The sequence below is a fragment of the Rhodamnia argentea genome, chromosome 4, assembly GCF_020921035.1.
Source record: "Rhodamnia argentea isolate NSW1041297 chromosome 4, ASM2092103v1, whole genome shotgun sequence".
Classification (NCBI taxonomy): Eukaryota; Viridiplantae; Streptophyta; class Magnoliopsida; order Myrtales; family Myrtaceae; genus Rhodamnia; species Rhodamnia argentea.
Window position 1 is genome coordinate 5,445,889 of NC_063153.1, and position 14,361 is coordinate 5,460,249.

The 14,361-nt window shown below is 38.7% G+C and overlaps 2 protein-coding genes and 1 long non-coding RNA gene across 4 annotated transcripts in view; 1 reads left to right on the plus strand and 2 right to left on the minus strand.

The window, feature by feature from the left end:
- Window positions 1-8,091, minus strand: part of LOC115727572 (TMV resistance protein N-like) — a 47,968-nt gene extending 39,877 nt beyond the window's left edge. For both annotated transcript variants that reach the window (XM_048276979.1, XM_048276978.1), the window contains exon 1: window positions 7,564-8,091. In XM_048276979.1, coding sequence (XP_048132936.1) covers window positions 7,564-8,054 — 491 coding nt within the window. In that variant the 5' untranslated portion in view covers window positions 8,055-8,091. The remainder of the gene's footprint in view (window positions 1-7,563) is intronic.
- LOC125314673 (TMV resistance protein N-like) overlaps window positions 1-14,361 on the minus strand; it is a 416,296-nt gene that overhangs the window by 41,908 nt on the left and 360,027 nt on the right. The window lies entirely within an intron of this gene.
- LOC125314522 overlaps window positions 1-14,361 on the plus strand; it is a 51,306-nt gene that overhangs the window by 28,353 nt on the left and 8,592 nt on the right. The window lies entirely within an intron of this gene.

Consider the following 14,361-nt stretch of genomic DNA (forward strand, 5'->3'; position numbering starts at 1 on the left):
ACCCAAAATGCGTGAAGGACGACGAGGTGGACCCCTAGAAAGCAAACGAAATAAGAGGGAAGCTTCCCGAGTCAAGCGTGTCTTTTGGGTTGCATTGCTTGACTTTGTTGGAATATATAAATATTAAACCACGCCTTCTTCTATAAGCTTAAGCTTTTAGAGCAGTTAGTTATGGTTCTATAAAATCTTACATGGTATCGGAGCGGGTGGTCCCGAGTTCAAATCTTTCCAGGCCCCTATTTGCCTCCCCAAATGAATATTTCCACGCTTAGTACTAGGCAAAAAGACCGGACTAACCGTGAGGGGGAGTGTTGGAATATATAAATATTAAACCACGCCTTCTTCTATAAGCTTAAGCTTTTAGAGCAGTTGGTTATGGTTCTATACCAACTGGTTCTATAAAATCTTACAGACTTTGACTTGTTCATGCCGTGACGTGACCCGTGGCCGGTTAAACGAAATAAAGACTTGGAACGAAGCTCCCAAGTACTATGACCTCAGTGGTCAATAAAGGGGAAAAAACAAACAATAAAAAAACGTTAATTATGCTCACATTTACTCTAATTTTTCTTTTCTTAACACTAAAAACTCCAAACTATACCCATTGTAACATATTTATCTTTCGTTACAATTCCATCCACAATCACTGTTAAAAAAACTAACATGGATCCAACGTGGCACTTTTGACGATAATTGGCTCTAATGTGGCACTAGGCAAACTCTACCAATGGATAAAAGCAAGTGTTGATTCTTTCGTTATTGGTAAAATTATTACCTCAGCAAACCAATTCCTATAACTTCCGCAACTTCATATTTCATTTCGTGTCTCGCAATGTCAATGGCCAAATTAAAGACCCCAGCAGCGCGACCCCCCTCACACAAGAAGAAGGTTCCATATGATTTCTAATGGCTAATAATCAATACCAAAATTATATGGAGTTTTTCTAGCATCCACTAGTTCATGGATTACTGCTCGCCGTTGGTCGATGTAATAAGTATCCGAAATACTTGCTCGCCATTGGTAATTGCTGCATTCATCTATAAAAAATTATCTACGTCAGTACCGACCGATCAAAGTTGATCGAAATGACTGAATTAACACGAATCTAATAAATTTAAAATTGGATTAGCATAATTTCAATAAGTTTAAAAAAAATTCGAATAATTTTTCTTTCATTTATTATCCTTGGATTCTTTATCGATCACGTGATGTCTGTTGTCGTTTGTGGAATTTGCGTTCCATCTTCTGTCATTTCATATACCCAGCGGACTCCCAACTTTTTCCAAAAACCTAGTGAATATCCGTGGGCCCATTCCTCCGTTATTTGTGCACCTCTTCCACTTCTGTCAATTGCGTAGTAGCTTCGCATCACTCGTCCAGGAAAGAGCCAACCCTAAAACGCGTGAAGGAGGAGGCGGACCCCTAGAAGCAAATGAACGAAGAGGGGACTTTGACTTGTTCATGCACCCATGGCCGGTTAAATGAAAGAGGTTAATTATGCCCATACGTGTACATACGTGGGTCCATTCCTCCATCATTTGGAACCTCTTCCACTTTTATGTGGGGGTTACCGACAGTTGCGGAGCAGCAGATGGCTCGCGAAAGCAAGACGCTGAAGGATTTAACTCATCAAATAAAAAAATGCTAAACGATTCTATTGATCTCATCGATAGTTTAAAAGCTCGATTTTTTAATGATTAACACTGTCGATAACCGACCCTAAAACGCGTGAAGGATTTGGTGGATCTCCGGAAGTAAGTGAACAGAGAGGGGAGCTTCACAAGTCAATGATCTCCTTTTGATCTTTTAAATGCGCATCTCCGGCATTCTTTCTTTCCATGGTCGGTGCCCATATTTTATTCCCCCTAATAGCAAAGCTTTGGATTCTTGCTATTATTTTTATTCCGAGGGTAGAATGGGCAACCAGCAGATAATTGCTCCTCCGAGGACGAACCGACCCGGTCCGACGAGGGACGGAAAGCTCTAAACGGTGGAGCGACTTCGAGCATGCTTGTGGAGTGGCGAGCCGGATCACTCGCGAAATAGGAGGAGAGTAAGTCCCGAAATTTCGTACGCGAAATTAGAATTAATTCACGAAATGTGCCTATTGATGTAATGGCATCCTTTGGCATTGTAACTTCGGTTACATAAGTAAATTACCAAAAGAATGATAACTAAGCATCTTCCTTGAAAATGATTTTCATAAAAACTAAAAAGGTATTTTCTCTTATCATGAAATTTTCAGTCTTTGAACTTTTACTTTTTATTTAATTAAAAAAAAAAATCACCAAAAATCCTAAACTATATCCATCATGTCACGTTTATCCTAAACTATTTTTGTGATGTGAAAAGCCTCGAGCTTGTATACGCGTGACACATTCACTCCGAATTTTTTCTCGCAACACTAAAAATCTCAAACTTATACCCATGTGACACATTTAACCTCATTTTATTTTCTTGTGACACCAAAAATCCCAAACGTGTAGGCATGTGATACATTGACCCTAAATTTTAAGATAAACATATGAGTTTAGAGTTTTTTGTCTTAAAAAAAAAATTTAGAGTAAATATGTCGCCGGGTACAAGTCCGGGTAAATGGGCCACGTGAGAACAAGTTTTGGGTTTTTCACGTCACAAAAAAAGATTTTGGATAAATATGTTACGATAGGCATAATTTAGGATTTTTGATGTATTTTTCCTTAATAAGAATCATGAATAAATGGTTAAAATTCTAAGAGCATCAAACTAAAAAAAATTGTATTTTTCTTTTTTTGCTTTTTAAGGATTTCGAAATAACATTTTTGTATTGGCAAGAAAATCATGAACAACTTTTTAAAAGTTACCTCTAATGGGCTTTCATTGCATTATTGAAAACTCATTGGACCATGCAGAATAAGTTGCTAATAATGACTTTAATAATGGAATCCCTTTGAAATGTTGTGTTGAACGATAGAATCGGTTTGAATTCAAGATTATCCAATCAAATCTTTATATTGAAATTCCATATCCGCTATGCAATTTATACAAATGTTAATATTTAACACAGTAATTCCAGCTAATAATTTATGGGCTTTTCAATTAAGTTTAATATTCTTCTGAAAATAATGTCTTTTTGGAAAGAAAGAATGCTGGGATGCGCATTGAAAAGATCAAAAGGAGATAATTTGTCTCCCATAAAAACAAAAATAAAAATAATGCCTCTACGACCCAACTACGTACATCCGATATTCGATTTATTTTTCTTGTTCTGTACATAATTGAAGCAAATATGCAAAAACCTAATCCATATTGGACAATATTAATATAATGCCTCGTTGTTGAGCTTGAGGACAGATCCCCGTTTCGCGCAACATTAAATACAATTGCTATTTCCATGTACCATACGGTTTATCCATCTAAATCAAGCCCTCGAATGAGTCCTCTAGGGCAAAAAATTTAGTTGTCGACATCCCCCCATAAATTTTGTTAATGGCACAAAAACGGGTGAGCAACCTGCTGCAAGCTCAAAACATTACGATTGAAGAAGCCACCAGTTATGACACAAGACTTCGTACCCACCCGATGCAATCCGAATAGCAACAGCAGAGACATTAAGTCATCTTCCCTGCATAGACCTTTTGATCTTTGAGACAATTAGATTAATACTACCCTAAGGATATAGATTATATTAGATGCAGCAGAACTTACTTTCTAAAAATTTTAGGGTAGGAAGCATTGGCATCATTAATTTGACTAAGAGCGGTAACAGAGGTCTATCTGATAAATTTCACAAAGCAACTTGGAAGACCATGGCCATTCAACGAGAATCCACATAATTTTGGATTAACGCACTCTGCATCACAAATCAAAAGGAAGGAGAGGAGAAAGAAAAGTTACTCAACCATGTGAGTAACATGATGAGAAACCTGTTTTCGAAAGTGCTTCCGAATTTCAATTGAAGGTGCGGACATTTGAAAATTTCTAGTAGAGATGGAAAATGGGGAAAAGCAAACGGCATTGAAATCGAAATCACCACGTTCGCTTCTTCTAGAATCACTTCCTCAGCAAGTTGTGACCGATTCGAAAGAAATGTTTGGCAAGCCAACACACATAATAGATCGGTGCGAGTGGATCCCATACTCTCGCCATAGTTAAGACAATCTTCTCTTCTTTGTCAAAGTTGATCTGCTTTCCTCTGCTTCTGTTTCGCTTGGACTATATTCATCCACGGTGTCCATTGAGTTGTCTTCGCCTGAGTCTGTTTCCTCGGGAATCCAATTTGTTTTAATCGGGTGATGGTGTTGGAGCACAACCCTGCGATCATCCTCCTGTTTCTCGCATATTAGACGGAATCCACACTTTTTAAAGCTTCCTCGACCTGGACTAAGGCAAACTTGGAATTGGGTCCATTCATCTCGCTGAAGCTCCTCTGCTCCATTCAGCATATCGCGTGGGAAATATTGAAGCCACACATAATTGGATCCCAGTGAACGAAAGCGATGCCTTTGCTCAATCACCTCTTCGCCATTAACAAACAATTGGATCTCACATTCGGCACCGAACACTTCTCCTTCCTCCGGGCCGGGAACAATACAGAGTGCTAGTCCTAAAAACTTGTCATACAAGTCCTTGGGAATCCAGAAACGCATGGACCCATCTTTACTGTGCAGAAAACATTCCGGAATCTCTCCTCCAGTTAGGAACATTTCGACACTACTCTTCTTCGGGAGGCCCTATCATATCAAGCATTTAAAGTTAGTGAGAGAGAGAGAGAGAGAGAGAGAGAGAGAGAGAGAGAGAGAGAGAGAGAGAGTCTGACCTCGAGTAATTCACCACATGAAGACAGTTCGACTACAAGGTCGTCGGACGAGAGACTCGACAAATCTGGGAGTTTTTGTAGGGATTTGCAACCATTTGCTCTTAGGATACGCATACTTGATGGAAGCTGAGGAATCTCTTGTAGTTGCTGGCATTTCTCCACATCCAACCAACCTAAAGCATGGTATTTTTTTATGGATGTTGGTAGATGAGTAAACTTGTTTTCCGAAAGATATAGGGTACCCAATTTGGGAAAACTAGAAGAGCTCTCAAGGAAGTCTACTTCTGATAGATTGCAGCCATGGAGTATTAGGGTGTGTAGATTTGGAAATCCTAAATGGCCATCAAGGTCGGTTGACTCCTCCAAGTTCTTTGGGAACGTGACGAAATTCGGGCAGTGTAAAAGATGTAAAAACTCAAGGTTGTGCAACTTATAAATACTCAACGGAAGCCTTGCAAGGTTTTTGCAATCGTCTAAAATCATCCCCTTCACAGAGACAAGATTTTCAATTGATGTCGGGAGTTCTCTAATAGCCGTCCGCCGCAGGTCAAGTATTTCTAGATGTTCCATCTTTCCTAGAATATCGGGGAACTCCTCAAGTTTAGAGCAATCCCGGAGACTAAGGGTTTGAAGAGATTTTGTCTTGAGTTTGTTGGGAAAGATTCTAAGATTAGAGCACCTATTTAGCGACAAAAATTTTAACTTGTCAAGATACCCGACGGATTGGTGAACCTCCACCAAGCTTTTGCACCCATCAAGATTCAAGCTCTCCAGATTTGGAACCGACGATAGGTCCGGAACACTAGCCAGGGACTCGCATTCACCGAAATTTATGGACGTCAAATTTTTAGAATTCTGCAAAAACATACCAGTGTAGTCATTAAGTTCCGCATGTAGTTATAGATATAAAAGGGAAAGCCAATCATCACAAGGGCTTACCATAATTTTGCCCCCTAATTGTTTGATATGACTTCGCGGGACATCAATTACAACAAGTTCCTTTGGACCGGAGCCAAATTCTAGATCCGGTGCATTGGGCCATTTAAGCCATCTTAGCTCGTTATGGAGACGTACGGGACCTTCCGAAGAGATATGCACTTTAGACAAAATGAGAATTCTCAACCTTTTCATGTTTGTGAAAGCATGAGGACTAATAGTTATCTCTTCCGCTTCGGGTGAGTCCAATACTATGGCCTTCACCGCATTCGTTCCCTATCCATAACAAAGCAAATTCAATGGTCACAGAAAATTTCCATTGAGATTTTCAGATTAGTGTAATATGAAAAATGAGATGTAGCAACATTGACATAAACAAATTTTACCGTATCTCCACATAGAATGTCCAGAACATCTTTAAAAATCCATAATCTGCTGCGCCGCCCGGGATCATCGGGGCATTCTTGATTAACAATATCCTTACCCATCAACCGAATTAAATCATGCATTTGCGGGGTCCCATGCTGATTTGTTATCAAGGACCGCTCGATGAGAACTTCTATTTCTATAGTTGATTCAAAACCGCAGCTGTCAAGGACTTCCTTGATATATTTTATTCCTTTCCCCTTAAAGAAGCAAGCAATATGGAGGAAAATCTCCTTCGTCTTGGGGTCCAATCCATCGAAGGTTATCTTGAGAATTTGATTGATAGTTTGGTTGGGACGTCTGGAGAGTTTATCCAATGTACTTTCCCATGCAGGCTTCTCTCTTCCACATAAGAACGAGCCCAACACTTCAAGGGCTAACGGCAGGCCGTTAGCATAACGCACTTGCTCTATTTATGAGATCCCCTGTTATCTCAACTTTCTTGCTACTTCGAAAGGCATGCCGACCAAAAAGGTCCCGTGCTTCACCATCATATAAAGTTTTAACTTTATAAACACAATTTATGCCATGAGAAGTCAGCACATGTTTATCTCTTGATGTAACAATAATTCTACTTCCTTTGCCAAACCAACGGCCTTCTCGAGCTAACGCATTCGGTTGATCCAAGTGGTCCACATCATCAAGAACCAGAAGAACCTTCTTGCAACAAAGTCTTTCCCGTATCAAAGGAATTCCTCCGTCCACAGTATATACCGTCAAGTTTCCACGAGGAAAGATCTGTGATAGAAGATTTTGTTGCAAAGAAACTAGACCGCTTTTGTTCGAAGTTTCTCTTACTCGTTCCAAAAAACAGGTACCCTGAAAATCTTTCTCATTCTCAGTATAATAATTATATAGGGCTTTAGCAATTGTGGTCTTCCCTATGCCTCCAGGACCCCATAGACCTACCATGAGAACATCATCATCACCCGTCTCTTTTGCTGACAATGATATCACTTGCTGAACTCGGGAATCTATTCCGACCGGATACGGAGCGACTTCTAAGTGTGCACGCTGTAGATGAATTGATAGTTCATTTCCGATGCGTTTTACGAGCTCCGCTTCATCTCTTATAAGCACTCAAAAGAGAGAGAAATATGTTTTAGCATGTCAAAGCAATGGCAGGAATTCGACCTCTAACGTCATAAGGAAAATCTTACAAGAGGATAAGCTAATAATGAGACGAAAAGAAATGCCACATTTGGGTGAACGTGCGCTTAGATCTGTACAAGGAAAATTGCGAAGAACCTGCGCCTCAAGACAACGATAACTCGAGTACTGTGAAGTGTGAACCACACTCTTTTATCTACGACAGCAAAAATGTCTCATTATCTACGACAGCAAGATTGAGTCTAGTTAAAAGAGATATTATAGCGTTTATCAAAACGAAAAACATGCCTACCCCTCATGGAATTCCAGCCCAGACAAGCTACCGGCATCGCGGAGAGCCTTCTCCCATCTCTTCACTTCCTGCGAATCCTTCCCAAATTTTGACTCATGCGTAGCCATGGCTTTTCTATAACTCTTTCTTGGTGTTCTCACTTCTCTGGGTTCAACTTTGTAAAACACGGGAAAGACCTTAAGGTCTCTTTGCTCCTTGCACTCCATAATTCTGGCCAACTCTTCCAAGCACCACCGCGAGGCAGCATAGTTCTTGGAGAAAACGATTATTGCGACGCGCGATCCCTTGATCGCCTCCATAAGCGCCGGCGATATTTGCTCTCCTATCCTAAGCTCTTCGCTGTCCATGAAAGTGTGTACTCCTTTCTGGTCCAAAGCCGCATAAAGATGGCCGAGGAAATTGTTACGGACGTCCGTGCCTCTGAAGCTCAGGAACACATGGCAATTTCTTTTCAGATTCGAAGAAGAAGAAGAGGAAGAAGAAGAAGCCATCGAAAGCGCTGATGGTTGATGTGCTTGCTTCCACAGAGTGTTTCCCATCTGAATGAATGGGTATTTATTTGTTCTTGGACTTAAAAGACTTTCTGGAATCACGTGGGCCATTTGGTGGATGCCAGCTCACGTCCCTTTTGCTTTAATTACTTTTTGTCACTTTTCCTGTTTCTCTCTTTCGCGGGTAAAAAATAGGATTTTTCCTGGAAATTTCGGTAGAGCTGGAATGGTGGTGATTTTGTTGGGATGAGCCTTGTTGTTGCGATGCGAATACCAAGTACCTGTGGCGCCCTAATATTCAACACATTGCAAAAAATGTAAAGACCGACCATAGCATCTTCTCGATAGGCTTAGGATTAAAAAGAAATACTTCTCTGACAAGTACCATCAACCGTAGATCCACACATTATTACTGCGTATTTCGCATAAAGCACTCGTTGATTGAAAAATCATATGCTATCAGAAATAATTGACAAGATTATCGAACTGTCAAAGTAGCAACTCACGTAACTTAGTTAGCACAGTTAAAAGTTTAGGACTAAATTGACATCAATGCAAGTGGTTTACGATTTTTCTAAAACTTTTTCCGAATATCTATAGTGCCTAATATTCATAAAATTGCCAAAAAAAGAAGAAGGAAAAGACCAACGATAGCATCTTCTGGATACTAGAGTGTGTTTGTTGGATAAAAAAAAGTGTTGATCCCTTCATTTTTGGTAAAATTATTACGGGTTTTTTTTTTCGAAAATAGGTAAAAAAAATTTACCAAATTATGTCAATTTTTTTATTTACCGATTTGTGCATCGGGAGGCGGTTTTATTGCCGGACGAGGTCCGTGCTGTAGTCACTTTGCCGCACAAGCCCGGGAGTCCATGCGGCATTTATTTTTTTTATTTCATATTTTTTAATTTTGTATTTTATATTTATAACATTTATATTGATAACATAATTATCAACAATTAATTGAAATTTTTATTAAGAAATTTAAAAAACGAAATCTTCCATTTGCAGCGAACTTGCCATTGAAGGAAATTTAAAAAAATCGAAATTAAAAGAACGAAATCTTCCAATTGATGCTTTAGGCTAATGCGACCTTCTTGTTCATATGTATTTTGCAACCGGTTCACCCTTGAACCATCTACGGCACTCATGGTGTCACCCATGGTTCTTGGTTTTTTGTGTTCGGGTTTCTCTCTTGTACCTAGCCCTTTGAAAAGTCCAATACACACTTACCTTACCAAAAAAAAAAAAAAATCTTCCAATTGATTACGGTAGCGAAATCTTCCATTTGCAGCGAACTTGCCAATTGATTACGCGAAATCTTCCATTTCCATTTGATTACAGTAGAGATACAGAGGACGCGGAATCATTACATTCATTCCGCCATTAAATACTAAATTATTTATGAATTAATTGAATTAATTAATTAAAAAAATAAATTTTAAAAAATACTGCTGCACGAGTGTAGGCCCGGGCCCGTGCGGCACTTGGGCCGCCGTAAGGGCCTCATGCGGCAGCCAAATTGCCGCCTTGGGCCCAAATCGGTAAATAAAAAAAATTGATCTAATTTGGTAAAAATTTTTTGGACCCATATTTGAAAAAAGCCAGTAAACCAATTCCTATAATTTCTACAACTTTATATTTCATTCTGTGTCTCTCAATGTCAATGGCCAAATTAAGGACTATAGCCCGACCCCCTTCACATGAGAAGAAGATTCCTATATATATATTGGATGGCGTGAGTGAGGTTAGTTGATGTAATAAGTATCTGAAATGCTTGCTCATCGTTGGTTGATGCTGCATTCATTTATTAAACATTATCCACGTCAGCGCTGGCCGATCAAAGTTGATCGAAATAAGCGAGTTAGCATGAATGTAATAATTTAGGACTGAATTAACACTATTATAATAAATTTAAGACTTTTTTTTATATATATTTTTTTTCATTTGCCGTCCTTGGATTCTTTATCCATCACGTGATGTTTGTACTCTGTGTATGGAATTTGCGGTTCAATCTTTTATCATTTCCTGGTCGTGATTCGGTCGATCTAGTCGAATCACAGGCTATGTAGCACCGACATGATGCGTGACATGGGACACGATACGACACAACACGCCGACACGTTATTTCTCAAAAAATAGAGAATTCCGACACGTGGGACACATTATATATTAAATATATATTTTTATATATACATAATAAATTATCATTTTTATCAACTCCAAAACATCACAATATGTTAAACCGATGAGGTCCCACATTTGACACTCGGCGACTGCGTCGCATCTTGGGGACTTACTTGGTGGCATTGGCATACCCCCACCACCCCCAAGGAATAGCCCATTGCAAGTGGAAAACCTCGGTTATAAAAAAAAAAAAAACATCACAATATGTCTAAATGTCATAGCTATTTCATATTTGACAGTCGGTTGCTTTGCTATAAAACTACTCGGTGACCCCAGATAGTAGCTTCAAACTCATAAGATCACAACACATTCCAAAAAACTGTTGATGAAAAATGTTAGTCAAAAACTAGAAAGAAGAAGAAGAAGAAGAAGAAAGCATCACAGGGGTGGAGGATTGTCATTAACTGTCCAAATTTTGTTCCTAGCAAAATCACGCTGCTCCAGCAATCCACAATTGCCAAACTTCAAAATTTCAAAAAGAACTTGAAAAAATATGTTCAGCATTGAGTTCTTAATATATGTTGGATCATAAGATGCAGAGAACATAACGGAAACATATGGGAATTCCTACCCTCACTGCTTTGGGGGCTTAAAAAATGCTTGTAGTAAGATAAAATACAAGCGACAATTCAAGAAAATTAGGTCATATTTGGGTTTTTCTTTGACATCACTAAAATCTTTCCTATCTTATCCCCGTCCCTCGCGTGTTCGTTACGTTGATCAGTGTCCACGCTCGGACATGCGTTGACCGCGTGTCCAGTCGCATCCGGAGCGTGTCGGACATGGCGATGTGTCCGACACGCAAAAAATCTCTTCAAAGGTGTGTCCATGCTACATAGGTCCCATGTCTATGTCTGTGTCTGTTTTGTAGCTTCACATCACTTGTGGCGGAGGGAGCCGACCCAAAATGCGTCAAGGACGACGAGGTGGACCCCTAGAAAGCAAACGAAATAAGAGGGAAGCTTCCCGAGCCAAGCGTGTCTTTTGGGTTGCATTGCTTGACTTTGACTTGTTCATGCTGTGACGTGACCGGTTAAACGAAATAAAAACTTGGGACGAAGCTCCCAAGTACTACGAACTCAGTGGTCAATAAAGGGGAAAAAAACAATAAAAAAACGTTAACTATGCTCACATTTACTCTAATTTTTCTTTTGTTAACACTAAAAACTCCAAACTATACCCATTGTAACACATTTATCTTTCGTTACAATTCCATCCACAATCACTGTTAAAAAAACTAACGTGGATCCAACGTGGCACTTTTGACGATAATTGGCTCTAATGTGGCGCCAGCCAAACGCCATATTTACAAAGAAAACAATTCCATTGTTTATTGTCTTCTTCAATACTTCATGAAGAACTATTCATCGCATTCATATCTTCAATGGCTCGGCTAAAAATCTCCAACGCTCTTGTTTCATTGCCCATTGCTACCTAGACCTCCATTGGTGCTTGACCAACCATTCATGAGTTTCATAACTTCTAAAGAACGTTATCTCGAGTGCCATAATTTTTAGTCGATCACTTAAGTGGCAAATTTTGTTAAAAACGTTCACTCATGTGTCGAAAATATAACGTAGCATAGCACTTGTGGTGAACATTCTTAAAAAGTCATGTCACTCAAGTGATTGATTAAAATGCTATATAACGGAAAAAAAAGATTATGACATTCAAGTGATTGAAGAAAAAAAATTATGGCACACAAGTGGTCGAAGAAAAAAAGTTATGGCACTCAAAGAGAGCGTCATACGAAAGTTATGGCACTTGTGATATTCTTATCCCCCACGTATAATCAATTTATTGCGAGTTTCTCGTAGTTTTGCTTGAAATTGCACAATTTTTTTTCTAATAATTTCACTCATTTCCCAGAAAAGTTAATCTTATCTTTAATATTTTGCACTTTGTTTCACCCATGGCATATTGGTATACAGTACGAAACAATGTAAATGGGTTGACAACTTCTTAGGTCATACATGAAATTGGGCCATCAGGAATAATGTTTTGGATACCAATTCCTAGTATGACGTGGACATTTTCATCTGCTAAAATAAAAGAGGCATTAGGACTTGAATAAATGTGCAGTTAAACTATTCCCCCCAAACCCCCAAATAGATTAAACCCGACTAAGTGGGCCTTGTCTGCTTCGGCTACGCGTATAAGAATAAATACCGTTCAGATCTAAAGCTCATTTCAGTAGATTTGAATATGGTTTGGTGGGGTAGGTTGAGTATGAGCCAATGAGGACAAAAAAGAAAAAAAGAAAAATGGATCAATCTGGTCCAGACAAATATGGGATCGACGGACCTAACCCGACCCATTTGTCGCCACCAATTTTTTTCGATGGCCGACGATTAGAAAGGCACGATTTCGCCAGCCGGAATGGGGTTAATAATCTCAAATTAATACACTTGCAAAAAATTTACTATCCGTATATTTCTATTAAATTGGGTTAATACCACAAACTAGTACACTTACGACAAACGAAGTGTAAAAATCACAAACTAGTATACCTGTCAACTCCCACGTGTTATGTAACTCGGCAATTTGATGATAAAATTCAACGGAAATCAACGGGGAGTAGATTTATCACAAGTGTACCAATTTGAGATTTTTGATAGTAAAAAATTAGATTTGAGTAAATTTGTCAAAATGGTACCAATTTGGGTATTAACCCAAAAAGAAAAATACTAGAATAAACAAAAAAAATTATTGACATAGTATGAAAATGAAACACTAAAGATACAATTATTTCAAGATTTGAAAATTATTTTAGTAGAATAACTTGTAAGATAGAAAAAACTCAAATAGAATTACATGAGAGATGAAATAGAATTATTGATTTAGGTCTTTGTTGATTAACAATCTAGTAAATTTTCAGGAAGAAGAAAGTAATTACGAGCAAAGTAGGACCACTTTCATTTATATAAAGTGTAAATGAAGGCATCGATTTCATCCCGACACTTTCAGCAATTTCACTATAACGAATGTTTCATTTTCTATGGCACGCCCATTTCTCTCGGCAAAGAGCTTCCATTCACGGCGCCTTTGTAATCTACCTGCGCTTGCCCTACCCATTTTCACACAAGATTTCAAGCTAATGAATTATGAGCTAACTATAATATATTCCTACTCCACGCTACACCAATTATCATATTTAAGACTTTCAAGCGCAAAGAACAGTGCATTTGAACAATCTTTCTCTAATATGTGAGCTCAATGGTAGAACTACTCCCCCTTCATTCAAGTAATCTTATGTATCAATATGTCTCAACTTGAATATCCACTTTATTGCATGTGAGGACAAGACCAATGGCTCCACCGGCATCCTCGGTCTCCTTTTGAGACCGAATCGTGAAGGCAATCATCATGACCTCATTGTTACACCATAATGTTCACCTTCACCCTAGGGCTCTTTCACGAGATCAAACCATGAAGCATGCCCGAAACCATGTCAGTGCAAGATTTCTCTTTTGAAATATTCACCAAACACCGATACACCGTAGGAGTTAGGAGTGCACTACCAATCAACAATCGACTTTGATCCAAAATATTATGAAAATGACACGGAAGTTAACGGTTCTTGCAATTTAAGTCTAATGCGAATGAAATTACTAGAGAAATCAGTGAGGAATGATAAAAGAGCAAATACCAATACACCTTAGGAGTGCATCACCAATCAACCATTGACTTTGATGCAACTTATTATGATAATGAAAAGGAAGATAACGGATCTTGCAATTTAAGTCTAATGCGAATGAAATCACTAGAGAAATCAATGAGGAATGATAAAAAGCACCAAAAAATTAAAGTAGTTCGGTCTAAGTGTCAATACTTACTTTATGGGAAGAGCTAATAGCCAAGAAATTCACTATGAATCTGAATAGTACAGAGTTAATTGTCACTCAATTGTTCTTCAACCATTGTCATGTCCCGACTTTTGAGTACGCAGCAACTCTAGCAAAACGCCTCGGGTCATAAAAGTTAACGTCCCAGGTACGCTATCGACCAACGATACTACAATACGCATGCGGAAATGTAGATTCTCCAAAATCAAGGAAAACAAGAGGGGTAGAAATAAGATCAACAACATCAGTCATATACAAGAACAATTGTCAATACA